Genomic DNA, 27,126 nt, shown 5'->3' with positions numbered 1-27,126 from the left:
ACGTCTGCTCGAATGCTGGCTGTGGCAGGGCTAAGGGGCTGTGACAGCCCCATACGGCCCACAAAGCTGAAAAGATTTGCTGTGAGGCCCTTTACATAATGTGTTTGCTGATGCCAGCTCTAAATATCTATATTTGCATTCAAATTGGTTTCAAAAATAAATATACAGCTGGTCCTGAGAACGTGGTGGTGAATGCAGCTGAGCTGGGCCGGTGAACGTGGTCATTGTGTTTAAAATGTGGTGTCCTTCCCAGGTGTTGTGTGTTTGTGCTGCTGAAGCTACTGAAGGTGGGCTATAGAGGGCAGGGGCCCAGGCAGGCACAGGCACTTAACTGATGTCTTGGTTGGTGCCTGGAGCACCTTAGGCAGGAATATGTCCTTGGGGAAGGAAGACAGGCCAGGCGGAGGGGCCTCACGGTGTTGGCTTGCCCCAGGCTCCTGCTGAGGTGGGCGCTCAGGGAGACGGCTGGAGGATCTGAGGAGAGCCAAAGCCCCAGGTGGTGCCCTCCCCTCCTCCTAGAGCAAAGTCCGGGCACACTGCCTGTTTAAAAGCACTTTTTTCTTTTTTTTTTTTTTTTTTTTTTGAGATGGAGTCTCACTCTGTCGCCCAGGCTGGAGTGCAGTGGCCAGATCTCAGCTCACTGCAAGCTCCGCCTCCCGGGTTCATGCCATTCTCCTGCCTCAGCCTCCCGAGTAGCTGGGACTACAGGCGCCGCCACCTCGCCCGGCTAGTTTTTTTTTGTAGTTTTAGTAGAGACGGGGTTTCACCGTGTTAGCCAGGATGGTCTCGATCTTCTGACCTCGTGATCCGCCCGTCTCGGCCTCCCAAAGTGCTGGGATTACAGGCTTGAGCCGCCGCGCCCGGCCTAAAAGCACTTTTTTCAACAATACACATTGCGAAGTTAGAAGAATTTTTTGGTGAACACTGGCCCTGCCACTCACCCCCGGAGTTTGCCGTGGGCATTTGCTGTGCTGGCGCCATCACCCCGGCATCACCCCGCCTCCGTGCCTCCTGCCCTGTGCTCACCCATCCTCCTGCTTGGGCCTTTTATTGTAAAAACAGAACGTCAAATTGACCATGACAGCCATCTTGAAGTGCGCCACTCAGGCACTCAGTACATTCACAGCGTGGTACTTCCATCCCTTCTACCTACTTCTGAACATTCCGTCCCAAGAAGAAACCTGTACCCAGCAGCAGGCCCTCCCCAGCACCCACCCCTAGCCCCGGCAGCCCCTCAGCCACCTCCTGCCTCTGCAGACCAGCCTGTTCCAGAGGCTTCCCATGAGCAAATCACAGCCTGTGTGGCCCTGGTGTCTGCTTCCTTCCCTCGCGTGGAGCTTTCCAGGGCCGTGCACCAGGCGGGACGCCCTTCCTGTTGATGGCTGGGTGGTGTGCCGTGGTACGTGCATGCGTTTCCCCAGTCATAACACGTTACCACCGCCGGGTGGCCTGAGACAGCAGAAATGGATTCTTGCTGGATTCTGGAGGCCAGAAGTGCAAAATCAAGGTGTCAGCCAGGCCCCCCCGTCTGAGTCTCTCGAGGAGGGTCCTTGCTGTCCCCTGGTTGGTGGCTGCACTGCTCCAGTGTTGGCCTCGGCCTTCACCCGGCATCTCTACTGCACATCTGCATCTCTAACTCCCAGTCACAGGATTGAGGGCCCACGCTGGTCCAGCGTGACCTCATCTTAGCTCGCTACATCTGCAAAGATCCTACTTCCAAATGCAGCCACACCCTTGTAGTACACGCGGGCCACACTTTGTCGTCCACCGATGGGCGCTTGGGGTGCTCCTGCCTTTTGGCCACTGAGTCGCGCTGCCCTGGACGCTCATGTGCAGGTCTGTGTGTGGACATAAGTTTCAGTGTCTCAGGTGTACAGCTAGGAGTGGAATTGCAGCGTGGAACTGCAGGGCCACACGGCAACTAGGCTTTTCGGGGAGAGTTACCGCTCGACTTTGAAATCTAGGTTTGTACAGACATACGAGGGCCTGTGTGCGTATGTTGAAAAGAGATGCACATGTTAGAGGCCATCTCCTTGCGAGCATGCAGATGCTGGTGTCAGGCTGGGAGGAGGCAGACGGACGCGTTCCCCACGTGAGGACCAAGCAGAAGTGGAGGCAAAAGCCAGCGTGGGCTGACCGTGGAGTGGCCCCATTGTGCACGCACGCAGGCGCTGCTGGGGTTTAGCCAAGCTCTGCCGCTGGCTGGGGCACAGGGTGGCGCTGGCTCCCACAGTCCCCGATACGCTCTTGGCACCACGGACAGCTCCCCAAGCCAGACGCACCAGCTGCAGAAGGTGCTCATTTCTCCTCCCCATGCTCTTCCCTGCAGATGGGATGGGGCGACCTCGGGGTGTACGGAGAGCCCTCCAGAGAGACCCCGAATTTGGACCGGATGGCTGCAGAAGGGATGCTTTTCCCAAACTTCTATTCTGCCAACCCTCTGTGCTCACCATGTAAGTCAGCGGGGCCCTCATCCCCAGAAAGGGGTGAGCCCAGCAGGCTGAGGCCTCCCAGGTCCTTCCAGCCCTGACTCTGGGCGGCCACATCAACCTTGTCTACTCCTACTACTGCAGGGAGGGTGGCAGGTGGGCTCAGGCCTTTCTCATCAGGTCCCAGCCCGGCTCCATGCTGTGTGGGGTGCGGCACCTGCTGGGTTTTCAGGGTCAAAGTTGCAGTGTTGTTGGTGGCTGCTGTCCTCTGTTTCCCAGAGTCGAGTGCTGTGGCCGCCTGGGGAGAGGCGCTGCAGTGTGGCTGTGTCTCAGGGTACCGGGGAAGCAGGGGTCCCGCTTCCTCCCTCCCCAGGGAGAGTCTCTCCTGCCAGAGACGACACGTGGTGTTGATCATGAGGAAGAAGGGAAGGCAGGGTACGGGCCGGCACTCGAGGACGGAGGTGTGTGGACCTGCACACCCAGTGGGTGTCCCGGGAGCCTGGGAGAGGAGACAGCGTCTTGGGGACAACGCTGAGCTGCAGGGCCCAAGGGCCGCGTGTCTTTCAGTGCATTGGGTGCTGTCCCTCACCCAGGTGGTGGAGATGCTAACAGGGATTGACCGGTGTGGCAGCCCCTCGTAAACCTGCGTCTGCCTCATCTGTCACGCGTCCGCCTAGTGGTGGGGCTCTTGCTGACGGGCGTGTGGGTCTGAGCTGCACCCTTCTCATCCAGTTTCTGTTTCTGTCACCTCCTCATAGCCAGGGCGGCACTGCTCACGGGACGGCTGCCCATCCGCAATGGCTTCTACACCACCAACGCCCATGCCAGAAACGGTAGGCTGCCTGCCGCCACCTCCAGGGACCACCTCGGTGCAGGGTTGGGCAGGTGCCGTCTGGGTGGTGCCCGGGTCTCCGGGACTCAGGTGAAAATGAGGGCTCCCCTAGCTGGTGTCCTTCCCTGCCCTGGCCCAGTGGGGACAGAGCAGAGGGTGCCCAGTCTGGCCTAAGGAGCTGGGCTGGCACCCCCACCCCAGAAGCTCCCACTCTCCAGGCAGGTGAGCCGCACACTTACAGAGAAACTGGGGCTGTGGTGTCAGCAACAGTTCTGGAATGTTCTGGAATTGCTGTGCTCGAGGGGTTTGGATGGGCTCCCCAGGGGCATCTCATAGGGGAAGTGGGATTTCCAGTGGCCTTTGAGGAAAGGGAAGGACAGGGGAGGCCGGGGTGGGGCAGAGAAGTGTCATGTGGCGTATTCCAGAGACCCCTGGAGATCAGGCAGGCGGGAGGCTGGCCTAAGAGGCAGAATAGGGCATGAGGGCAGGCAGGAGGCCCAGGGAAGGCGCTGGGGGGCACAGAGTCTGCTCTGTGCCCGCCCTCTGGTGATGGCACTGGCTCTGGGGGTGCCTGGAAAAATCTGGGAAGTTCCATGCCCTGTAGATGCACAGTCCCCAGGCCCAGCCTTTGACCCCGAGGGGCCAGTGTTCTATTAGGATGTGTGGACGCAGCCCCCAGTGTCCTGTTAGGATGGGGGTGGTGGCAGCTTCTCAGGGTCTCCTCGGGGCTCACCCAGCGCTGCTCTTCCAGCCTACACGCCGCAGGAAATTGTGGGCGGTATCCCAGACTCGGAGCAGCTCCTGCCGGAGCTTCTGAAGGAGGCCGGCTACGTCAGCAAGATCGTCGGCAAGTGGTGAGTGTCCGGCCATGCCTGCCCGGGCGTCCTGCTCCACCTGCTTCCCGGCCTTGGTTCCAAGGGACGTGGCCACAAGTTTCCAACGAAGAAGGCGCCTTGGGTGGAAAACGGAAGCTGATTCTGGGTGTGTTCAGGTGTCTCCAGCGTCCCTGTGCAGGCCGGCATGACCTTGCCAGCAGGATCTCAGGTCACCAGGCTGGGCCCGCAGCTGCAAGTGTCTTGCAGCATCAGACTCCACAGGCCTGTCGCTGTCCCTCGAGTCATGGCCCCCACGGCCCCCAGCATCCGTCACCACCGCCCCCTGGCTGCCTCTTGCCACGTCGTCCTTGGAGGGGTCACGTAGTTACACGTAGAAGCCGTGGCGGAGGAGCTGCCTGTCTGCCCCAGGGGCCTGTTGGATGATGAAAGCTCTGGTCTAAACCACAAAGGAGCCTCCAGGAAGGAGAGGAACAGCCCAGCAGCTGACGAAATCCTAACCCAACGAGAGCTCGGGTGCCGCACAGCGCCCAGGCCGCAGTTTCAGGCGCACGGGATGTTTCATTTCTTTTCCTCCCTGGGATGCCTGCGTGAGCCTGGAGGGTTGGGTGGAGTCACCTGCCCCGGGCTGCTCTCCGAGCCTGGAGGGTTGGGTAGAGTCACCTGCACCACGCTCCGAGCCAGCCCGGAGGGTTGGATGGAGTCACCTGCCCTGCGCTGCTCTCCAGCTGTTGGAGTGTTCCCCGCCTGTCGGGCCGCATGCCTTCTCCTTCAGGAAGCCCTCGCTGCTTTCCAGCCTCTGTGATCCCCGGTCGGCTGCCTGTGGCTCCTGCTGGCCCGTTTGGGGTGGATGCTCCTTGGATATGGATGGTCGTGGCAGCCAGGAATCTGCTGAGCTTGATGATTAGATGGGGAGGACCCGGAGGCTGCCTAGGGAGCGCTTTGTCCCTCTTCAGATGAGAGGAAGCAGCCTGCCGAGCTGAGCTCTCAGAAATCACGGGGCGGAGCCGATGGGCACAGCAGCCGCGGAGTCCTCACACAGGGAGGTCAGGGCCCACGCGCCCTGCGTAGTCGCTGAGCCAGTGCCAGGGGCCATCTGGGAAGTCAGCCCCCGAGGTTCACTGGAGCGTGACAGGGCTGTGCCAAGAGGAGGAAGAGCCGGTGGCGTCTCCAAGTGACAAGCCCCACAGTGACTGGAGCTCTCCACCTGGCCTGGCAGCTCTGTCTTGGGCCCAGCGGCCTCCTGTGCATGGTCATTGGTGCAGGTGGCAAGAGCTAGACAGGGAGTGGGTCTCCACAGAGGCCTCGAGGCTCCTGAACAGCCATCGGCGGGAGAAAGGGGACCCCGAGGAGTGGGAGCAGGAGCCAGGCAGGTCCCAGAGCCACAGGCTCCTCCCGGGCTCAGGACATGGTGCAGTGACTGGATGGCCCGGGCTGGGTCCTGCAGTGGCTGCTCGGTCAGGTGGGGGGTCCCCATCCCAGCAGGGTCCCCTCTCAGGGCAGTAGGGTGTTGTCAGCCGTAACTCAGACTTCCCTGAGGCCCCTCGCCTGGACTCAAAAAGAGGCTGCTTGATCCTCCTGCAGCCACGCAGGGGTGCAGGGCAAGGACCTGAGTCCCAGAGGGCTGCAGACGTTCCCCGCTCCAGGTCACCTGCTGGCGAGTGCCAGGCTCCACTGCTGCTTTGGGACAAGCACATCGAGCTGACAGCTTAATCTGTGTGGCGTCCTGCCCGTGTGCTTCCCCTGAGCAAGGCCTTTGCACTGCAGTCGTGGATGCATGAGTGTCCCCTGTGGCTGGGCAGTGACCTGCGACGTGGACGCACGAGTGTCCCCTGTGGCTGGGCAGTGACCTGCGACGTGGACGCACGAGTGTCCCCTGTGGCTGGGTGGTGACCTGCGACGTGGACGCACGAGTGTCCCCTGTGGCTGGGCGGTGACCTGCGGATGTGGACGCACGAGGACCCCCGTGGCTGGGTGGTGACCTGCGACGTGGGCGCACAAGTGTCCCCTGTGGCTGGGCGGTGACCTGCGCTGGGTGTTCAGCGATGATGGGGTGCTCTGGCAGTGGGCCCAAGTGCTGAAGACCCGAAGGAAACAGCCCGGAGTTGGCAGCCAAAGGAGCTCTGAGGTCACAGAGAGGTCCATGTGTGCTTACCTGAGAGAGGAGATGGAAGAGGCAGCTCAGGAGGTTCTGGGTGCAGAGGCCATGTCCAGGGAGGCAGCCACTACAGAACCAGCCAGAGCCTCAACTACAGCCATGCCAGCCTCCTCGCTCACAAACAGGGAAACCAAGGTCCAGACAAACGGGCTTACGCAGTGTCCAGGCTCTGTTGCTGGCTGGGTTTCATCCAGCCTCCACCTTCCAGCCTGGCCTTTCTTCAGGGCCCCTTCTGACCCTCCCCCAGCCAGTGACCGAGTGAATCCACAGTGGCCTGAGACCTGTGTGCCGGGTGCAGAGTCGCCCGTGAGCACTCAGGCAGGGCCCTTCCCGCCCCCTCCGCCAGGGCCAGCCCAACATGCGGCTCAGAAATCTGCTTCGGGGATGCTGCTTTCAAAGCCGTAGCTGCAGAAGATTTTCCTCAGGTGACACGCAAGTGACGTGAGACCCGCCCGCGGCCGTGCCTAGAAGCCACCTTATACCACCTCTCCTGCAGCCCGTTCTGAAGAGCAGCCGCAAGCTGGATTCCTTCCAGGACAAAAGAGGCCGTGCGAGGAAACCCGGACAGCTGGCCTGGGGACGGGCGAGTGGGCGAAGAGGTGTGGCCTGCAGGACTACTGTGGACTGGCGGACAAGAGATTAGGTGCCCCCAGAGGGAAGGCGCATGTGGGTCTGTAGGGGGTCGTCAGAAGGGGAGTGCAGGGCGGGGTCTGGAGGGTTCCTGGGCCTGGGGTGTGATGCCTGGCGATGGCCATTCCGAACAGGTGAACCCTGGTCCCAGGAGAGCAGTTGGTGGAGGTCACCAGTGTGGCCACACTGCCACGTTCTCTTGTCATCAATCCCCGCCTCTGCCAGGGCCCTGGGAATGTGGGTGCAGCTGGCAGGCCCCAGGGCTCCTGCACGGCACACAACGCCCCGCCCAGCCGTCGTCCCGGGACCTTTGCCCTGAACTGGGAGACAAGACTGAGTGCCTCGGTGTGGAGAGACCCAGTAATTACCTGGCAGGAGATATTTTCTGCCCTGGAAAACCCAGAGGAGAAGCACTTGGGTTCGAGACACAAGCTGTGAAACTTTCCTGGGAGTTCAGGAAAAGTGGAAGGAAGGAGCCGGGGCCCCAAGGGGCACGTCAGGCGGGTTCCAGGCGGCTGAGAGGCTCCTCACGATGCACCGCCCTTCACGGTGCTGGGAACCCCGGCCACCACTGTGCCTGCCACCCTTGGTTGTGCCCAGACACTCTGTGGGGGAGGCGGGCGGTGCCAGCACCCTCCTCGGGGTGAGGCTTTGGTCTTTTGTCCCTGCCATGCCCAGGCATAGCCTATACTCAGTGCTGGAGGGTGCTCATCTTACCAAGAATTTTGTGAAGCTGGTGGATCTGTTGCTCAGAATTTCAGAGTGTCCCCATGTGGGGTCCCTGAAGTGTCCTGGGTTCCTGTTTCCAGGCATCTGGGTCACAGGCCCCAGTTCCACCCCCTGAAGCACGGATTTGATGAGTGGTTTGGATCCCCCAACTGCCACTTTGGACCTTATGACAACAAGGCCAGGCCCAACATCCCTGTATACAGGGACTGGGAGATGGTTGGCAGGTAATGGAGCCCCACCCCTTCCCCTCCCACGTCCTGAACTGCTGCGCCCGGCGTGCCTGCCCCCCGTCTCTAGCACTGGTGGCCTCAGGCCGCTGCTCACGAGGGCTGGGCTGTCCCCGGGTCCCCAGGCACCGAGGGCTTTGGTTTGGGGGCTTCTGTCACCAAGTTTTGCCCCAGAGCCTGTGAGACTCACACCTGGGGTTTCCCACCTTTTCAAGGTCGTAGATCCCTTTAGCTGTCCTGAGAGAGGAAGGCCCCCAGCAGAGTGAGCCCACACAGTCTGTCCTAGCTGTCAGGGTACTGCCCATGTGGTCCACGGGTGGGGAGGCTGGCTGTGCTCCAGACGTCCAGGGACATGGGCAGGACAGGAGGTGGGACGAAACCCCACTGGGAGCCACACTAGGAGCAAAAGCCGCTGTCCGGACAGAGCCGTCCTGGTGCCTGGGAATGGGGGCAGCACCTCTGGACACGGCAGCACTGGGTCAGGGACCCTCATCTTCTGTGAATTTTATTTTGCTTAATTTGACTCTTCTTGGCGGAAGCGCTCATTGGTTACGTGGCGGTGGACCAGAAGTGGCACCAGCTTGCTGCCTTTTTCTAGATAGAGCTCCTTGGAGGTGTGGGAGTCGCCCCGCGCAGCCCCCATTTGAAGTGTGCAGTTCTGTGGTTTGCAGTAGTCGCAGGCTGGGACAGCCCGCACTGCAGCCGCTTCAGAACAAGCCCCGTGGCCTAAGTGGTGGCTCCCCAGCCCCAGTCTCAGCCCCGAGCGACCACAGCCGCCTCACTGCCTTCACCTTGGTGTCGCGCCCTCGGCCCCGTTCCCCCATCTTCCCACGTGGCAGGTCGTCAGATGCAAGACCATGACCTGGGGGAGCGAGGGACGCATCCAGCTTGGTCTGTTCTCTGAGTGGACATTTCATTTCCAGGCTTCATTTTTTTTTTTTTTTTTTTTTTTTTTTAACCCCCGAGACAGGATCTCGCTCTGTCTCCCAGGCTGAAGTGCAGAGGCGCGATCTTGGCTCACTGCAACCTCCACCACCCGGATTTAAGCAATTCTCCTGCCTCATCCTCCCAAGTAGCTGGCATTACAGGCGCACACCACCATGCGCAGCTAATGTTTGTGGTTTTAGTAGAGACGGGGTTTCACCATGTTCCCCAGGCTGGTCTCAAATTCCTGACCTCATGATCCACCTTCCTCGGCCTCCCAAAGTGCTGAGATTACAGTCATGAGCCAGGATGCCCAGCCCCAGCCTAACATCAAGCCCGTGGCTTTGCCAGTGAAGTCAGGAAGAGGGGACTTTCTTGGCCTAAGTTCTGACGTCTGTCTGGATCTGTGTTCTTTTCAGATATTACGAAGAATTTCCGATTAATCTGAAGACGGGGGAAGCCAACCTCACCCAGATCTACCTGCAGGTGATGGGGGGGCGGGGACCGCAGCAGCCTCGCCCTGTGGGAGGCTGGGGGACAGGGACTGCAGCAGCCTCGCCCTGTGGGAGGTGGGGAGACGGGGACCGCAGCAGCCTCGCCCTGCAGGAGGCGTGGGGAGGTCGGCCTGAGGCTGGAGGAGGACGGTGCGACTCTCACCATAGGAAGCCCTGGACTTCATTAAGAGACAGGCACGGCGCCACCCCTTCTTCCTCTACTGGGCTGTCGACGCCACACATGCACCTGTCTACGCCTCCAAACCCTTCTTGGGCACCAGTCAGCGAGGGCGGTGAGTCCCGGTTCCAAGGAGCACAGACCGTGCTGGAGGCCCCAGCTGTGCTTGATGACTCCGGAGATGGGGCACTCAGTACCGTGGCATTTAGTGACTACTTTGGAAAGGCCAGAGCAACCCCCCCCGTTTGAAGCCATCCACTGGCCTGGGATCAGGAGAGGAGGGCTGTGGTGGGGGTGCCGGCTCTGTCCTTCATAAGCCACATCAACTTGAACTGAAGCCATTCCTCTTCCAGGAAGAGGCCGGCCAGTTTCGCTGTCGTCTGTGAAGTTAAGATTTAACGTACTCCGTGAATCCCAGTATGCCGTTGGCTGCCTGATCTGTTTGTCTCCGTCCTCCAGGTATGGAGATGCCATCCGGGAGATTGATGACAGCGTTGGGAAGATGCTGGAGCTTCTCCACGACCTGCACGTCGCAGACAACACCTTCGTCTTCTTCACATCGGACAACGGTGCTGCCCTCATTTCCGCCCCCGAACAAGGTGAGTGCTCACCGTCACTCCTCGAGGTTTCACCGCGGCCACTGTGTCGGTGAGGAGCAGCTGGACTGGCTGTGAGGCAGGAGTGGCTTTGAACTTGGGGGTGGGGAGGAGATGACACAGGGGAGAGGGTTTGTCTTGGAAGAGGCCGACGCTTCCCAAAGGGTGACCCTGGAGACTGGAGGTTTTGGAGGCTGCATGGAAACAGCAGAGCTGGTGGAGTGGGGTGTCCCTGCTGAGGTGGGGGCTGGCACCCAAGACCCCCAGCAGCCCTGGGAGTGTGGCCCGAACCTGGTCACCCCGGGGCCGGGCCGCCTCCGTGAAGATGGGCTCCTGCCCCCACCACCCAAGTGGTTCCCGGGATGGAGCTTCAGCCTTTCCCCCACTCGGCACTGATGAATGCCTGACCCGACCCCAGCGCCAACAAACCCGAACCCGCCTCTTCCCAGACCACGCTGGGGGGCCCTGCACCCTTTTCCCAGACCATGCTGGGGGGCCCTGCAGCCTCTTCCCAGACCACGCGGGGGGCCCCTGCACCCTCTTCCCAGACCACGCGGGAGCTCCCTGCAGTCTCTTCCCAGACCACGTGGGGGGCCCCTGCAGCCTCTTCCCAGACCACACGGGGGCGCCCTGCAGCCTCTTCCCAGACCACACGGGGGCGCCCTGCAGCCTCTTCCCAGACCACACGGGGGCGCCCTGCACCCTCTTCCCAGACCACACGGGGGCGCCCTGCACCCTCTTCCCAGACCACGCGGGGGCGCCCTGCAGTCTCTTCCCAGACCACGTGGGGGGCCCCTGCACCCTCTTCCCAGACCACGCGGGGGCTCCCTGCAGTCTCTTCCCAGACCACGTGGGGGGCCCCTGCAGCCTCTTCCCAGACCACACGGGGGCGCCCTGCAGCCTCTTCCCAGACCACACGGGGGCGCCCTGCAGCCTCTTCCCAGACCACACGGGGGCGCCCTGCACCCTCTTCCCAGACCACACGGGGGCGCCCTGCAGCCTCTTCCCAGACCACACGGGGGCGCCCTGCAGCCTCTTCCCAGACCACACGGGGGCGCCCCTGCACCCTCTTCCCAGACCACGCGGGGGCGCCCTGCACCCTCTTCCCAGACCACGCGGGGGCACCCTGCAGCCTCGTCCCAGACCACACGGGGCGGGGGGGGCCCTGCACCCTCTTCCCAGAGCACACGGGGGCGCCCTGCACCCTCGTCCCAGACCACGCGGGGGCGCCCTGCACCCTCGTCCCAGACCACGCGGGGGCGCCCTGCACCCTCGTCCCAGACCACGCGGGAGTTGGGGGGGGGGCCTGCAGCCTTGTCCCAGACCACGCGGGGGCGCCCTGCAGCCTCGTCCCAGACCATGCGGGGGGCCCTGCAGCCTGGCGTCCTGCGGGGAGAGGAGCTTCAGGGTTTGAAGTGATAGAAACCAGCACAGCTGGAAGCCAAAAGAGAAACATAGGTTCCCTCGTGCCACGTCCCACCAGATGGCTCCCCTGGGTGAGCCTGGCTCTCGTGCAGGCCTTCCGGACAGCTCCACCTCCCACCCACTGGAGTCAGACCCATGAGTCCAGGCCCCGCACAGACCCATGTCTGGAGGGCTACAGGCAGCTCCTAGGAGGGAGGGTGCTGGCCGCCATTCCCCAGGGGGAGCCCGGGGGGCCACCTCAACACCAGCACCCACAACCACCAGCCAGCAGTGGCAAGGGCCCCAGCGACCTGAGTCTTCATTTCTTTTTTTTTCTTTTCTTTTTTTTTTTTTTTTCTGAGACGGAGTCTTGCTCTGTAGCCCGGGCTGGACTGCAGTGGCCGGATCTCAGCTCACTGCAAGCTCCGCCTCCCGGGTTCCCGCCATTCTCCTGCCTCAGCCTCCCGAGGAGCTGGGACCACAGGCGCCGCCACCTCGCCCGGCTAGTTTTTTGTATTTTTAGTAGAGACGGGGTTTCACCATGTTAGCCAGGATGGTCTCGATCTCCTGACCTCGTGATCCACCCGTCTCGGCCTCCCAAAGTGCTGGGATTACAGGCTTGAGCCACCGCGCCCGGCCTTCTTTTTTTTTCTTTTTTTTTTTTTTTTGAGATAGAGTCTCGCTCTGTCGCGCAGGCTGGAGTGCGGTGGTGCGATCTCAGCTCACTGCAAGCTCTGCCTCCCAGGTTCCCGCCATTCTCCTGCTTCAGCCTCCCGAGTAGCTGGGACTACAGGCACCTGCCACCTCGCCTGGCTAGTTTTTTGTGTTTTTTAGTAGAAACGGGGTTTCACCTTGTTAGCCAGGATGGTCTCAATCTCCTGACCTGGTGATCCGCCCGCCTTGGCCTCCCAAAGTGCTGGGATTACAGGCTTGAGCCCCCGCGCCCGGCCTAAGTCTTCATTTCTAAGTGATAGAGTCTTTCATACAAACAAATGGCGTACGTACCTATTTGTAATGAGAACCCCCACACCCAGCACCCAGCACAAGACTAGAAACAGAGCATCCCAGAGAAAGCAGGGGAGGGGGCCGGGCGCGGTGGCTCACACCTGTAATCCCAGCACTTTGGGAGGCCGAGATGGGTAGATCACGAGGTCAGGAGATCGAGACCATCCTGGCTAACATAGTGAAACCCTGTCCCTACTAATAAAAAATTAGCCTGGCGTGGTGGTGGGCACCGGTAGTCTCAGTTATTCAGGAGGCTGAGGCAGGAGAATGGCATGAACCCAGGAGACAGAGCTTGCAGTGAGCCGAGATTGCACCACTGCACTCCAGCCTGGGCGACAGAGCGAGACTCTGTCTCTAAAAGAAAAATAAAATAAGCAGGAAAGGGGAGAGAGAAGAAAAGGGAGGGAGTCAGGGAGAGAAGGAGAAAGAAGAAAGAACAGCATGGCCTCCTGGGAGCCGAGTGTCCCCTAGAAGTGGCCACTATCCCTAGCTCAGTGTCCTTTGTCCCCTCACAGGTTCTGTGGCTCTGCTGCTATGAGCAGGGCCCTCCCTGAGCCAGGCCAGGTTCTGGGTGTTGGCGTGTTCGCCTGTGAGGGACTCTGAGCAGAGCTGCCTGCCAGGTTCTGTTCAGAGGCTTCCCCACGCTGCCACTCGGGGGTTTGGAAGGCAGCGCAGGAAAGAATTGCGGTGACTTCACGTCCCCTGGGTGGTTCACTTTTTCACTACCAGAAAAATACTTTTTCTTTTTGTTTTTTTTTTTTTGAGACAGAGTCTCGCTCTGTTGCCCAGGCTTGAGTGCAATGACGTAATCTCAGCTCACTGTAAGCTCCGCCTCCCGGGATCCCGCCATTCTCCTACCTCAGCCTCCTGAGTAACTTTGACTACAGGCACCCGCCACCACGCCCAGCTAATTTTTTGTATTTTTAGCAGAGACGTGGCTTCACCGTGTTAGCCAGGATAGTCTCGATCTGCTGACTTTGTGATCCACCCGTCTCAGCCTCCCAAAATGCTGGAATTACAGGCGTGAGCCACTGTGTCCGGTTTTTTTTTTCTTTTTTTGAGACAAGATCTTGCTGTGTCACCCAGGCTGGAGTGCAGTGGCGTGATCTCAGCTCACTGCAGCCTTGACCTGGGCTCAGATGATCCTCCCACCTCCTGAATAGCCTCCTGAATAGCTGAGACTACGGGGCACGCCACCATACCCAGCTAATTTTTGTGATTTTGTAGAGATGGGGTTTAGCCATGGTCTCTCTTTGGTAGAAACCAGTCGGCTGGGCGCGGTGGCTCCAGCCTGTAATCCCAGCACTTTGGGAGGCCGAGACGGGCGGATCACGAGGTCAGGAGCTCGAGACCATCCTGGTTCACACGGTGAAACCCCGTCTCTACTAAAAAATACAAAAAACCAGCCGGGCGAGGTGGCGGGCGCCTGTAGTCCCAGCTACTCGGGAGGCTGAGGCCGGAGAATGGCGTGAACCCGAGAGGCGGAGCTTGCAGTGAGCTGAGATCCAGCCACTGCACTCCAGCCTGGGCAACAGAGCTACACTCCGCCTCAAAAAAAAAAAAAAAAAAAAAAAAAGAAACCAGTCTAGGCTAGTCTTGACCTCTCGAGTTCAAGCAATCCCCCTGCTTCAGCGTCCCAAGATACTGGGATGACAGGTATGAGTCACCACAGCCAGCCCCTTGGTTTCATTTTCCCCTTTTTTCAGGGGACCTGAAGCTGAGAGCGCCTCAGGTGCTCAGGCTACAGCAGCAGGAGTGGTTTTTGTCCCTGACATGAGCCCCCTGCCTCCTCCCTCCATGTCTGGGAGTGAGCTGGAGATGGTGCCGGCACCGGAGCTGGCCTTTACCCTATGAGCACTTCCCACAAGCGATGGCTTGGAGACCAAAATCCAGTCTTGGGGGCTTGTCAGAAACACAGATTCCTGCACCCCACCCTGACTGACTGAGTCAGAACCGTAGGGAGGCCAGAAGTTGGCCGCATTTTAAGTTTCCCACACACTGGGAGGCTTGTGAACATTCACGTTAGGGAAGCACCAGCCGGACTGCGCACCGGCGCCCGGGCCTCTGCTGTGGGAGTGTACGTTTCTGAGTCTTGCTGACACCGTGTGGTTGCGTTTCCGTTTCCTCAGTGGGCATGACGTTGCCACTTTCCCAGGAGACCTTGCAGCCGCAGCATCTCAGATGAGCCCCTGGAGGGCTGCCCCGAGGCTCGCATCTCGCACTCCAGCCAGAGCGCCCCGTCTGGGCCCTTTGTTCCCATGACCGGTCTCAGTGACTCAGTGTCACCTGGGGAGGGGTAGGGCCTGGGGACATCGGGTCCCAGTGGCCTGACGTGGGGCCCCTCTCTCCCAGCTGGCAGCAACGGCCCCTTTCTGTGTGGGAAGCAGACCACGTTTGAAGGAGGGATGAGGGAGCCTGCCCTCGCGTGGTGGCCGGGGCACATCGCCGCAGGCCAGGTGAGTCAGAATCCACCCGTCTGCCGGGCAGCAGGTCCAGGCCTGTGGCCATCCCAGGGTGTGTGCAGCCCTCACTTTCCTCTCGCCTGCCCACCCTCCCCAGGGCCTGGCCTGCCTGTCCCTCCTGCCTGTCCTGGAGCTCCCTGGGTGTGTCAGGAGCCGTCCCCGCCACAGCTACTCAGAGGCGCTCCTGTCTAGCCGCAGCTGCCCCTCCACGCCTGGTTTTCCTCCACCTGCTTCTCTGACTTAAGGGGCAGGGCTCACGGTGGCGTTAGGGCTTTCAGTGTTAGAGCGAGGTGGTCCTCTCCAGACAGGTGGGCCTGGAGAGGTGGGACCTCCTGGCATCTCCCTGGCAGGGCTGTGATTCTGCTTTCGTCTGATCCACGGGGCAGAGGAGGCTGCCAGGGAGTGAGGGCATGGCCTGGCTCTGGGGTCTTTGGGGCCTGGTTTGAGGCCCTTCTGCCACTCACAGGCCTTGTGGCTCCGCTCAGTCCGTGCCATGGGCATGTGCGTGTGTGCATATCTGTGGACCCAGCTGGGCAGCGGGGCGCACGTGCCCCCGGGGATTGGCCCTGAGTGCGTTGCTGCCGTGTGTTTCAGGTGAGCCACCAGCTGGGCAGCATCATGGACCTCTTCACCACCAGCCTGGCGCTTGCGGGCTTGACGCCGCCCAGAGACAGGGCCATCGATGGCCTCAATCTCCTCCCCGCCCTCCTGCAGGGCCGGCTGATGGACAGGTTGGTGCTAGAACTGCCCCGGCCCCTTCCCCTGGATGCAAGTGGTGAAGCCCAGAGCTGATGATCAGGTGTGACCCCCAGGCCCAGCTGCCTCTCATTCCAGACACAGGCGTGCTCGTGCCCAGTGCTGAAGGAGGCGGGGGGCCTGTGATGAGAGGACCTGGGGACCTGCCTGTGGGGCGGGAGCCACCCTGGGAAGGTCCAAGCACAGCGAGGCCCTGGCTCTCAGGAAAGCCTTAGGAGGGAGGGTGAGGCCTGGAGAGGGGCCTCATCCCTGCCTGTACCCGGGCACACGCCACCCCTGCCCACCCCACCCCTCTTCCCTGCCCAGCCTGGTTTTCGGTGCCCCATGGCTTCCTGTAGTTTCCTTCCACCTGAGTCGCTGCTCTGCCAAGTCCACAGCCCAGCTCGTCCGGCTCTTAACTTCTGTCTACATCCTTGGTGTCTGAAGTCCATTTCCTACCCCCGAGAGCAGCCACCATTTCGCTCAAACTACGTTTCCTGGGCGGCCCTGAAGGGATGAGAATTATTCCAAAGGCTTGATGGGAAACAGAAGGTGGGGATGGCCCAAGGCAGCTGCCTCCTCCGGCTTTCCGGGGCAGGACAGAGGGGGTTTTGCTCACTTGTCCCCTCTCGGGACCTGGCACAGGTGCTTGGTCACTGGGGAGAGACGGTGCCCGGCTGCGTCCCCCACTCCCCGTTCCTGCCTCGCAGGCCCAACGTGGTCCAGAGACCCCGTGCCACCCGCTTTCCTCTTGCCTGCCCACCCTCCCCAGGGCCTGGCCTGGCCTCGCCAAGGACCAGCAATGAGGGGACGCCCAGGCTCCCCAGCCCCGGCCACCTTACAGGCCTTTTCACTTTTTTTTTTTTTTTTTTTTTTTTTTTTTTGAGACAGAGTCTTGCTCTGTAGCCCGGGCTGGACTGCAGTGGCCGGATCTCAGCTCACTGCAAGCTCCGCCTCCCGGGTTTATGCCATTCTCCTGCCTCAGCCTCCGGAGTAGCTGGGACTACAGGCGCCCGCCACCTCGCCCGGCTAGTTTTTTGTATTTTTAGTAGAGACGGGGTTTCACCGTATTAGCCAGGATGGTCTCGATCTCCTGACCTCGTGATCCGCCCGTCTCGGCCTCCCAAAGTGCTGGGATTACAGGCTTGAGCCACCGCGCCCGGCCCCTTTTCACTTTTCAATCATCTTTGTAAAGTATCAACCAAGACCTCACGAGGAGACATGAGCCACTGATGACAGACGCAGCCCGGAGCCCCCAGGTGGACCCAACGTGTGCTTCCCATCGTTACATGGTCCTCCCCTCCCGTCCGACAGGCCCATCTTCTATTACCGCGGTGACACACTGATGGCGGCCACCCTCGGGCAGCACAAGGCTCACTTCTGGACCTGGACCAACTCATGGGAGAACTTCAGACAGGTACGGGGCTCGGGACACGGGCGCGGGCGGAGCTGCCCCCATCTCTGTCCAGATGTGGCCCGTGAGTGCCATCCTTGGGGAGGCACAGGAGGGTGAGACAGGCAGGAGCCCCACCCCCTCCACCACAGCCTCCTCTGCGTGGCCCCCAGTCCTTCAGCGTGGCCCGGGGTGTGGCAGTGACAGGCTGGAGGCGAGGGAGGGACCTTTTCCTGCCCCGCATGATGACAGCAGCCCCGCGGCACAGCTACAAGCCTGGCCCAGACCCTGGTCAGGTGGCCCCCATGGGCCTCTCCATTCTACCAGGACACCTGAGCCTCGCCCACACCCCAGGCTGGAGGCGATAGGGGCGTGGCCTGCTTGGCCCGGGTGCTACATGGGGGCCATAGCCTCAGCATCACCACAGCAGCCCCCAGCGTGGGAGGGTGAAACGCCACACGCACAGGGCCTGGGGCTCCTGCCACCCTAGGCTACCCCAGTATTGTCAGTGCCAGACTCCCCCACGAGCCCTCGCCTCGAGCCTCCTGCTCCCTCCCCAGGGCCTTCTCTGGCCCCTGCTAATCCCCACGCTCCAGCATCCCCGACCCCCTCCTGAGGGGTCTCTCTCAGCCTCACCCACTCCCAGCATCAAAGTCTTGAGATATGAATCCTGTGCTAATCTGCCTTAATTGGGAAGAAAGGCCGGGCGCGGTGGCTCAAGCCTGTAATCCCAGCACTTTGGGAGGCCGAGACGGGCGGATCACGAGGTCAGGAGATTGAGACCATCCTGGCGAACACGGTGAAACCCCGTCTCTACTAAAAAAATACAAAAAACTAGCCGGGCGAGGTGGCGAGCGCCTGTAGTCCCAGCTACTCGAGAGGCTGAGGCAGGAGAATGGCATGAACCCGGGAGGCGGAGCTTGCAGTGAGCTGAGATCCGGCCGCTGCACTCCAGCCTGGGCAACAAAGCGAGACTCCGTCTCAAAAAAAAAAAAAAAAAAATACAAAAAACTAGCCGGGTGTGGTGGCGGCGCCTGTAGTCCCAGCTACTCGGGAGGCTGAGGCAGGAGAATGGCGTAAACCCGGGAGGCGGAGCTTGCAGTGAGCTGAGATCCGGCCACTGCACTCCAGCCTGGGCGACAGAGCCAGACTCCGTCTCAAAAAAAAAAAAAAAAAAAAAATTGGGAAGAAAATCATTCAGTTTAATGGAGAATCTAAGGACTAGAAGTGAGGACTGGAGCTGAGGGCTGAGCACCCAGGCTGAGGAGTGAAGCTGCTCGCGGGGCAGCAGCTGGAGGGCACCAGTGCCCAGGAGTGTTTTTGGCCTCTCCCCACCTTGTGCAGGCCCTGCACCCACTCTTTTTTCGGGTTTTACCTAACACTGCCGCCTGTGAGGGCCGTCCTGGGCATCGGTCTTCCGGCCCTCTCCGTGATCCGCCCTTCTCCAGACTCCCAGGGTTCCTCAGGGCTGCTCTAGTGAGCACCATGGGTACTTCCTGGCTACCTGGAGGCCGGCAGTGTGTGGAACCCTCTGGAAGGAGGGCTGGTCCCCGACTGTCACACACACAACCCCTCACCCTCTCCGGGGCCCTCTATGGGGTCCATGTCATTGGCTGTCTTGGGATAAGGTCGGTGAGCCCCACTTTTGCCCAAGTTGGTGTCCAGAGCGGACGGGCTGCAGCCAGAAGGGCACACAGAGCTCCCGGGCTGAGCCTCCCAGGCTCCTGTCAGCGCCTGTAAAAGTCTGGAAGGTTTTGCAGGCAGACTTGCCGCTGATGCAGCCAGGGTCTCGCTCGCATGCCACTCCTTGCTGGAACATGTTTGTGCAAGGGCTCCGAAAACATCAGGAGAAGCCCCCTAGCACCGGCAGGCAGGGAGGCTGTTAACCGCGTCACTCCACTCCTTGGAGAGTATTGGGGGCTGCCCCTGACACCAGGCACCATGGTCCTGAGGGCCCGGGGCTTGTCCTCATGGCAGACGCTGCGGTCCTGAGGGCCCAGGGCTTGTCCTCATGGCAGACGCCACAGTCCTGAGGGCCCGGGGCTTGTCCTCATGGCAGACGCCACGGTCCTGAGGGCCCAGGGCTTGGTGACATGGCAGACGCCGAGGTCCTGAGGGCCCGGGGCTTGTCCTCATGGCAGATGCCGCGGTCCTGAGGGCCCAGGGCTTGGTGACATGGCAGACGCCGCGGTCCTGAGGGCCCGGGGCTTGTCCTCATGGCAGACGCCGCGGTCCTGAGGGCCCAGGCTTGGCCATATGGCAGATGCCGCGGTCCTGAGGGCCCGGGGCTTGTCCTCATGGCAGACGCCGCGGTCCTGAGGGCCCAGGGCTTGGCCATATGGCAGATGCCGCGGTCCTGAGGGCCCGGGGCTTGTCCTCATGGCAGATGCCGCGGTCCTGAGGGCCCGGGGCTTGTCCTCATGGCAGATGCCGCGGTCCTGAGGGCCCAGGACTTGGCCATATGGCAGATGCCGTGGTCCTGAGGGCCCGGGGCTTGGTTACATGGCAGACGCCGCGGTCCTGAGGGCCTGGGGCTTGGCCTCATGGCCGTAGGCAGAGTGGGCTCGTCGGTAGTGGACTCACCTGTTCCGGGGCAGATGTCCTTACTCGTAAAAATCGCAGCCTGAGATGCAGAAAATGAGGACCGTGGACTGTGAGTGTCGTGGGGTGGGGAGGGCCAGGGGAGGGGCCTGGCGTGGCTGAAGCTGCTGGTCAGCAAATGGGGCCCAAGGGAGCCACAGCTGAATGTTCCAAGAAGGGAACCTGGGGTTTTTTTCTTTGCAGTTTTATGGGTTTTTAAGTATATCCAATTAAACACAATTTTTTTTAAGACAGAGTCTGGCTCTGTTGCCCAGGCTAGAGTGGAGTGGCATGATCTCAGCCCACTGCAACCTCCACCTCCAGGGTTCAAGCGATTCCCCTGCCTCAGTCTCCCCAGTAGCTGGGATTACAGGTATCTGTCACCATCTCCGGCTGATTTTTGTATTTTTAGTAGAGATAGGGTTTCACCATGTTGGCCAGGCTGGTCTCAAACACTTGACCTCAGGTGATCCACCTGCCTCGGCCTTCCACAGTGCTGGGATGACAGGCGTAAGGCTCCGCACCTGGCCTAGACACATAATTTGAGCATAAAAAGAAAAATCAGAATTTGTTTTCCAGCCTAAGAGCAGATGACAGTGGGCTCCTGTGACGTTTTTGTCTGTTGTGGCCACTGCCGGGGAGAATCTGCGTTCTGTGTGGGTATCAAGTCCGTGATCCTGTTGTTCCCATCCTGCTCCACAGCCCCACAAGGTGTGGCTCGGCAGGCCGGCCCCTGGCTGGAGTCCCACGGACTCACCTGCCCTGTGGGCCTGGGGTTCTCTTGCAGGGTACTGACTGGGCCTTGGTCTCTGGCGGCTGGCCACCCTTGCGGACGATGGAGACCCTCTGGTTCCTATCACACGTGGCTGAGTGGGTCAGATGGGAGCCTGTGACGGACAAAACACCCTTGGCAGTGTGGGGGTTGGGGGATGAGGGGGTTTGTGGTGGGGGGGCCTCTCCAGTTCTCCCTGGGGCCTCGTGGAGACGCCTGCATCGTAGAATAGCTCCATGCCCGATGCCCCTGCCTTCCTGGGCGGAGCTGTGCTGGGCCTTAGCACTGTCGCTGGGCTGAGGCTGCAGCTCTGTCTGGGAGCACCTACCAGCTGTGCACAACGGTTTGGTCACCTCCTGGTGATACCGTGCGGTGGGACTGGGCATCCCCAGAGCTGGTGAAGGGCTCTCTGTGGATTTGCTCCCGAGGGAGGGATGTGCCCAGCAGGAAGCCCTTGGGGGCCCCGGGGTCCTCGCCCCTCCGTCGTTTGGGTCAAATAGTTTGGAGTTAGTTGCTTGCTGCTGTCAGACCCATGGAGACCATCCTGGAGCCGGGACTCGGCCCACATCAGCCTCGTGGGCAAAGGCAGAGAGCAGCCGGCCTGCAGCCACAGCGAGTCTGCCCAGAGCCCATGTGACGGGGGTGCCAGGGTTCTGACAGCAGGTCCCTTATCCATACTCCAGGCCTGTGCCGATCACTCTGTGGGTCACAGGTTTGCCTGTGGAGGTCCCGGGTCCTTGGGCTCCCTGCCACCACTGCCGCTGCCACCTCCCGTTGTGACAACACGGATGCTTTTCTTCCAAATGCCGGCCCCGTCTGCCTTCCTCCCTCCCAGGGGACAGTGAGGCCCAGCCAGCTGGAGCATCATAGACAATGACGGGGTCATGTCCCCCGAGCCGCCTGCCCGGGGCCAGTGGGGTCCCTCCTGGGGGGTCCACATGCCAGGGGTGACTGCTCTGCGAGGCCACACTGTGCATCCTGGGCTGGCCCCTACTCTGAAGGTGCAGGCCGGTGTGGTCACAGCTCAGGGCTTTGTGCTGGTCTGCCGTCCCCTGGTCCCAGGTCACCTGGAGGGACCTTGTTCGTGTCCATTCTGAAGGCTGAGCCTGAGAACCAGCTGGGCCTGGAGAGTCCTCAGTGTGACCTGACCACAGGTCACTGCTCCTAGGACTCCTCCACTGGCTGATGCCAGGTAGACCCCAGCACCCACAGCCCTCCACTAATGGGGTCCTCAACACCTTCCCTTCTGGGCCGTTGGAGGAGGAGGGAAAGGTGCTGTGAAGAATACCACAGCAACAGACGGGTGTTAGCCCTGGGGCCAGGCCGGACCGAGTCGCTCCTCCTGGCAGAGTGGACTTCGGGTGGAGCCTGGCCAGTGCCTGCCAGTGAGGTGGCAGCAAGGTCAGAAGGTGCACACCAGCCCTCACAGGCTATTGCCGCTGCTGGGTCCTGTGGCTCTGCCCCCATCTTCTCCTGGCGCCCCAGGATCCTCCTCTGCCCTCCTCAGGCTGGGCCCTTGACCCCTGCAGCGCTCTGCTCCCTGCAGGACCCATTCCCAGCTGGAGACCCAGCTGCTGGCACCCAACCTACAGGCCTACCCCAGCCGTCCGATCGGCCCACAGGCCCACCCCAGCCATCGGACCAGTTGCCCTGCTTGGTGCCTGGCTTCTCTGCCAGCAGAGCACAGGCCCTGCCCTGGGTTCCCAAACCTGAATGCGTTCCTCACCGCAGGCCCTTGAGCCGTGTGCGGTGGGCAGCCCTAGCTGCCGTGCTCGCCGTACACTGTCACATCCCAGTGGGTCCTCGGTGCTGTGCTCGTTGAGAGAACTGGTGCCTGGCAGGTACCAGTGTGCAGAGGATGCGGCGGTCACCCAGAGGAGCACCGGGGCCATGCACATCCCCCACTGCAGCGGCTGCTGCGGCCACAGAGTGGGAAGCAGGAGAGGTCAGGCCGATCCGCGAGACCCTCGGCCTTTCCTGACCAAATCCCCGAGAGTCTGCCTGTCTACGGGATCATCCCTTCCCCTCCTACTTCTCTTTTAAAAGTCAGTCCTGACTCCCAGGCCCCCGCCTGCACCCCACCGTACATGCCCAGTGCCTGGCACTCGGTGCTGGCTCAGTGAGGAGGAAGAGGTGCGGGGCGATGGCTGGCTCTGCTGTGGTGCCCCCAGGGTGAGGTCTCCCTCAGAACACAGCAGTGAGAGCGGAATCTGCACACATCAGCCGGGTCTTGATTAAACAGCTTATTTGACTTGCGTCCCGGCCGTAGGTCACGTCATGTGTCTTGACTGAGATGCTTCCCCATTACCTGCCAGCATCTTCCTTCTGAGTGCGGCCGTTCCTCCCACTGTCCATCCACACATGCTGTCTGTCCGGGAGGCCACAACACGGCCCACTGTGGTGCCACTTTCGCGTCCACTGCTGCCCTGAGCCACGCTGAGCGCGACCCTTGGTTTCCAGCTGTGGACTCGGGAATCTGCAGCCCAGGGCACGTCAGTGGAATTGCATGGACTTCTTAACCACCCTCCTCCACTGAAAAGCAGAACATGGTCTGCTCCGCTGACCAGCTGTCCCTCCCAGACACACGCCACGTGCTAGGAAACAGTTTGCTTGTCAGACGGCTGATGCCCGCAGGAGCTGCTCAGTCACTGGTGCCAGAGGCAAGCAGCTCGGCTGCACCTGCCCCAGCCCACCCTGGCTCAAGGCTTGAGGGATCCCTGCACACAGTGGCCCAGTCTCCCGGCTGCTGGAGCCCCTGGCACAGTCCTCGGATGAACCCCTTGGCCTGCAGCACCCCCTCTGGGAATATTAGAGGCATACCTCCCCCTTCCCGAATCAGGGAGCCCGGGGATGGGGGCGGGGGGCGGCAGCAGAGAGAGAATTGTGGTTACTGTGAAATCCTCGCCCTTCTTGAGTGTGTGAATCTGCGTCAACTCCCTGGCTCTGTTTGTTTGCTGTGTTTTCTCTTGCCTTTCAGGTGTTGGTCCTGCTCTTCCCCGTGTCAGGGTTTCTTTTTTTTTTTTTTTTTTGAGACAGAATCTTGCTCTGTCTCCCAGGCTGAAGTGCAGTGGCGCGATCCTGGCTCACTGCAAGCTCCGCCTCCTGGGTTCATGCCATTCTCCTGCCCCAGCCTCCCGAGTAGCTGGGACTACAGGCGCCCGCCACCGCGCCCAGCTAGTTTTTTGTGTTTTTAGTCGAGACGGGGTTTCACCGTGGTCTCGATCTCCTGACCTTGTGATCCGCCTGCCTCGGCCTCCCGAAGCGCTGGGATTACAGGCGTGAGCCACCGCGCCCGGCCTCCGTGTCAGGGTTTCTATAGAGATTCTGAGCATTGTGGCTCTCCCTTCTCCCAGGGCAGGCCCTCCTTCCCATCCCCAGCAGAGAGTGGGGTGTTAAAAGGGGCTTTCCTCCATGAAATTAGTGGCTGTCCAGATGTGAGGCTGACTAAGGTGTTTTAAGGACACTCACCTGCCCCACAAAGAAGAGGGGTACATGAAAACGGGGTACGTGAGGCATGCCAGCTACGCATCTCGGGGGTCCAGAGCGGGCGGCTTCACCTCCTCCACAGGATGCTTACAGGCCCAGCAGTCCTTCATCATTCAGCCAGTGCCCTGCACCATGCTGAGTACCAGGGACACTGCTAGGCACAGGCAGACAAGGCCCCCCACAGCCCCCAGTTAGGGGCTCCAGGACACGGGCAGATGAGGCCCCTCACGCCGCAGTCAGGGGCTCCAGGACACACCTTCCCTCCTCTTCTCATTGCAGGGCGTTGATTTCTGCCCTGGGCAGAACGTTTCAGGGGTCACAACTCACAGCCTGGAAGACCACACGAAGCTGCCCCTGATCTTCCACCTGGGACGGGACCCGGGGGAGAGGTTCCCCCTGAGGTAAGTCGGTGCAGGGCCTCCTGACTGCTGGGGCGGTGCCAGCCGGACTCCCCCAAACGCAGGTTCCACAGGGACGGAGCCCCTCTGCACCCTGCCCGCCACCTCCCCGTGCCTGTGTCTCCTCTTGCTGTTCGTGCTCACACATGCTTGGTGGCCTGCCCTCAGGGTGCCTGCTCCCGTCCACCCTGGTGGTCTCCCCACTTCTGTGCCTTCTGGGCCACCGTCCACCCGGCCCCTAGTGATGTGTCCCTGACTCTGAACTGCCTTTGGGGATGGCTGAGGCCAGAGGGGAGGTGTCCAGGCCCTGGGGCCAGCAGGAGGTGCAAGGACACAGGTCAGCCAGCAGGAGGAATGGCAGAAAGCCACCAGCCCCAGCTCCACCCTCTGCTCTCTGGGCCTTGTCCTCACCCCATCGAGGATGCCGGAGCCTGTGCCATTGCCTGCCAGCTTTCAGGGAAGCCCTCCCCTTACCCTTGGGAGTCTCGAGGGTCATGGTCACCAGTACCAAACCCACGTGCCCTCTGGCAGCTCCTTAGGGGCGACACAGAGGCCCCAGCACTTGGCTGGAGGAAGCCCCAACACTCTGGCTTCCTTTTCTTTTGCCCAAAGCCGTCTCCCTGGGCTAGGCCTGGCTGGCGGCTTCTCCACCTCACCCCAGCGGGATGAGCAGGTCCCCAGTTCCTGCTGCTGGTCTGGGGTTCTGGGGCACATGCGTTTCCAGTGGTCTCCAGCATTCCTGCCCTATCCGGTTGGCCCTGGGAAGACCCAGGAGCGTCAGGGGAGTGGCTGTGCAGAGGCAGAGCCAGGCCTGAGCACAGCAGTTGCTCTCTGCCCAGGCTGTTCTCTGCTTACCAATCGGCCTGGGTTTGCATAGAGCCAGTGGGAGGCAGCAGAGAGCAGTACAGGACCCAGGGTGGCAGCACCACTGCCAAGGTCGCCCGAGGCTCCTGCACCCTCTGGATGGGGCAACCACCTTGCCACAGGGCTGAGCCTGCGCTGAGGTTCCCGGGCTGGAGCCCCTCCCATGGCCTCAGGGACCATTTGGGCACTTCCTCAGCAGCACCTCTCCTCCACCAAGTGTGCAGCTCAGAAGCCCAGGATGGTGACTGCGGGAAGGCAGCACGGAGCCTGGAGTGGACAGAGCGGTGTCCCCAGGCCCAGGTCCACCCACACCTCCCAGCCCCATCAGGAGGGGAGCTGGCCCACCTGGTAACCGCATCTCTGGCTTTGTGAGGAGCTGCCACACCGCCTTCCACAGTGGCTGCTCCAGTCCGCGTGCCCACCAGCAGCAACGCGGCTCCCGGCCTGGGCAGTGACTCTGGCTTCAGCCTCACACTCGTGAAAGTTCCTCCCTGCATCTCCACGATGACAGTGGTGGCAGGTGTCTGTTCACCTGCATGTTGGCCATATTAGAAGTGATTGAAAAAGGTGAAAAAGCATCATCTCTGCAGATGTTCTCAGAGCCCGGCATGACAGCGCCATGGACCCTAGATTCACAGCATCGCAAACTGCGGCCCTCACAGCACCTCATCGAGTTGTATAATCGTATCTTCGTGAAAATGAAAGGAATCCAAACACTCCACGTGCTTGCATTGGAATTTTAGAACCACAGATGCCATTCCCTTCCATTTCCCACTGTTTTTGGGCAATGGGATGACATTGCTTTTGTAATGAAACAAGTTTGTGTCGTATTTGTAAATGTTTATGTAGTAGTGAGTACTGGGGAGACCCACACACAGGTCCCAGCCCACACGTCCCAGGTCCTGGTCACAGGCAGGTCACCCTAGTGGGGACAGGACGGGACAGTTCTGCTCACAGCCTCTCTGCCAGGGCTTGGCCTCCCGAGCCTCCATTTCCCCCGTTGCCCGTGAGTCTGAGGGCAGAGGATGGCTCAGGTGCCTGCTGCCTGTCCTAGCAAGGCCTGGGGCCGCTGTAGGCTTGAGCACGTGGTCCACAGTGACTGCCCACTGTGGTTCTCGGCCCATTAGACCCCTGAAGCCTCAGCCTTTCCAGGCCAGCCCCTCCCTGTCCTTCGCTGTCAGCCCCAGGCGCACCCCTGCAGCCACAGCCATGTGACCAGAGCTCTCTGTCCCCAGCTTTGCCAGCGCTGAGTACCAGGAGGCCCTCAGCAGGATCACTTCGGTCGTCCAGCAGCACCAGGAGGTCTTGGTCCCCGGGCAGCCCCAGCTCAACGTGTGCAACTGGGCAGTCATGGTGAGTGGCTGGTATGCAGGCAGCCATCTCTGTGCCGGGACCGCAGCCACCCACCTGGGGCCCCAGGATGAACCGTGGCCAGCACAGGGCGGGGGTAGGGGCTCTTCCCTGCCTCCATCAGTGGTAAGGCCCTCGTGCCTCAGAGCACACGTGGTGGCGTCCAGGATTCAGGGAGCTGGAGCCAAGCAACTCGGGGACCAGAACAACACTGTGCCAGGGCGCCGCAGGTCCAGAGCCGGCCATCCAGGCCTCTGCCTGGCTGAGCTGAGACTGGGGAGCTCCAAGACCCCTCTCCTGCCCCCCACAGGTGGTCACTGGGGGACAGCAGGGAGCATGAGAGGGGCCGGGGTCCCCTGGTCCTCGACTCCCACACAGGCAGCTTCTCCTTGGGGGGGCCCTGTGATGACACCCGAATCCCCAGGCTCTGCAGGCACTGAGGCAGGAACGGCACTGCCCGCTGGGTCCGGGGTGGACTGGTGCTGCACTGTGAGTGGCGGCGGCCCCAGGGCCCACCTGCAAGGTTCCCATTGTGTCTCCTTCATGCTGGGTCAGCCCCAGGGACCTTCGTGTCAGACCTGATCCCACTCAGTCACCCAGAGCAGCATCTCCTTGTGGCCTGATGAGACCAGGCCATGTTCACCTCC

General features: G+C 61.2%; 1 protein-coding gene across 6 annotated transcripts in view; it reads left to right on the top strand.

Moving 5' to 3' along the window:
• GALNS (galactosamine (N-acetyl)-6-sulfatase) overlaps nt 1–27,126 on the top strand; it is a 43,616-nt gene that overhangs the window by 12,954 nt on the left and 3,536 nt on the right. Inside the window, exons 2-13 of one of the 6 annotated variants that reach the window (XM_007994358.3) lie at nt 2,330–2,453; nt 3,188–3,262; nt 4,013–4,115; nt 7,692–7,835; nt 9,182–9,248; nt 9,425–9,549; nt 9,894–10,033; nt 14,792–14,895; nt 15,496–15,632; nt 16,951–17,053; nt 24,147–24,268; nt 26,365–26,482. In XM_007994358.3, the coding sequence (XP_007992549.3) occupies nt 2,330–2,453; nt 3,188–3,262; nt 4,013–4,115; nt 7,692–7,835; nt 9,182–9,248; nt 9,425–9,549; nt 9,894–10,033; nt 14,792–14,895; nt 15,496–15,632; nt 16,951–17,053; nt 24,147–24,268; nt 26,365–26,482 (1,362 nt within the window). Of the gene's footprint in view, nt 1–2,329; nt 2,454–3,187; nt 3,263–4,012; nt 4,116–7,691; nt 7,836–9,181; nt 9,249–9,424; nt 9,550–9,893; nt 10,034–14,791; nt 14,896–15,495; nt 15,633–16,950; nt 17,054–24,146; nt 24,269–25,325; nt 25,968–26,364; nt 26,483–27,126 lie in introns of those variants that run through there. The other 5 variants (XM_038008137.2, XM_038008136.2, XM_038008135.2 and 2 more) reach the window with 5 other exon arrangements.

The sequence above is a fragment of the Chlorocebus sabaeus genome, chromosome 5 (genome assembly GCF_047675955.1).
Source record: "Chlorocebus sabaeus isolate Y175 chromosome 5, mChlSab1.0.hap1, whole genome shotgun sequence".
In the NCBI taxonomy this organism is placed as follows: Eukaryota; Metazoa; Chordata; class Mammalia; order Primates; family Cercopithecidae; genus Chlorocebus; species Chlorocebus sabaeus.
The sequence above is the reverse complement of the archived record's forward strand: the minus strand, read 5'-3'. Positions and strand labels throughout refer to the sequence as shown.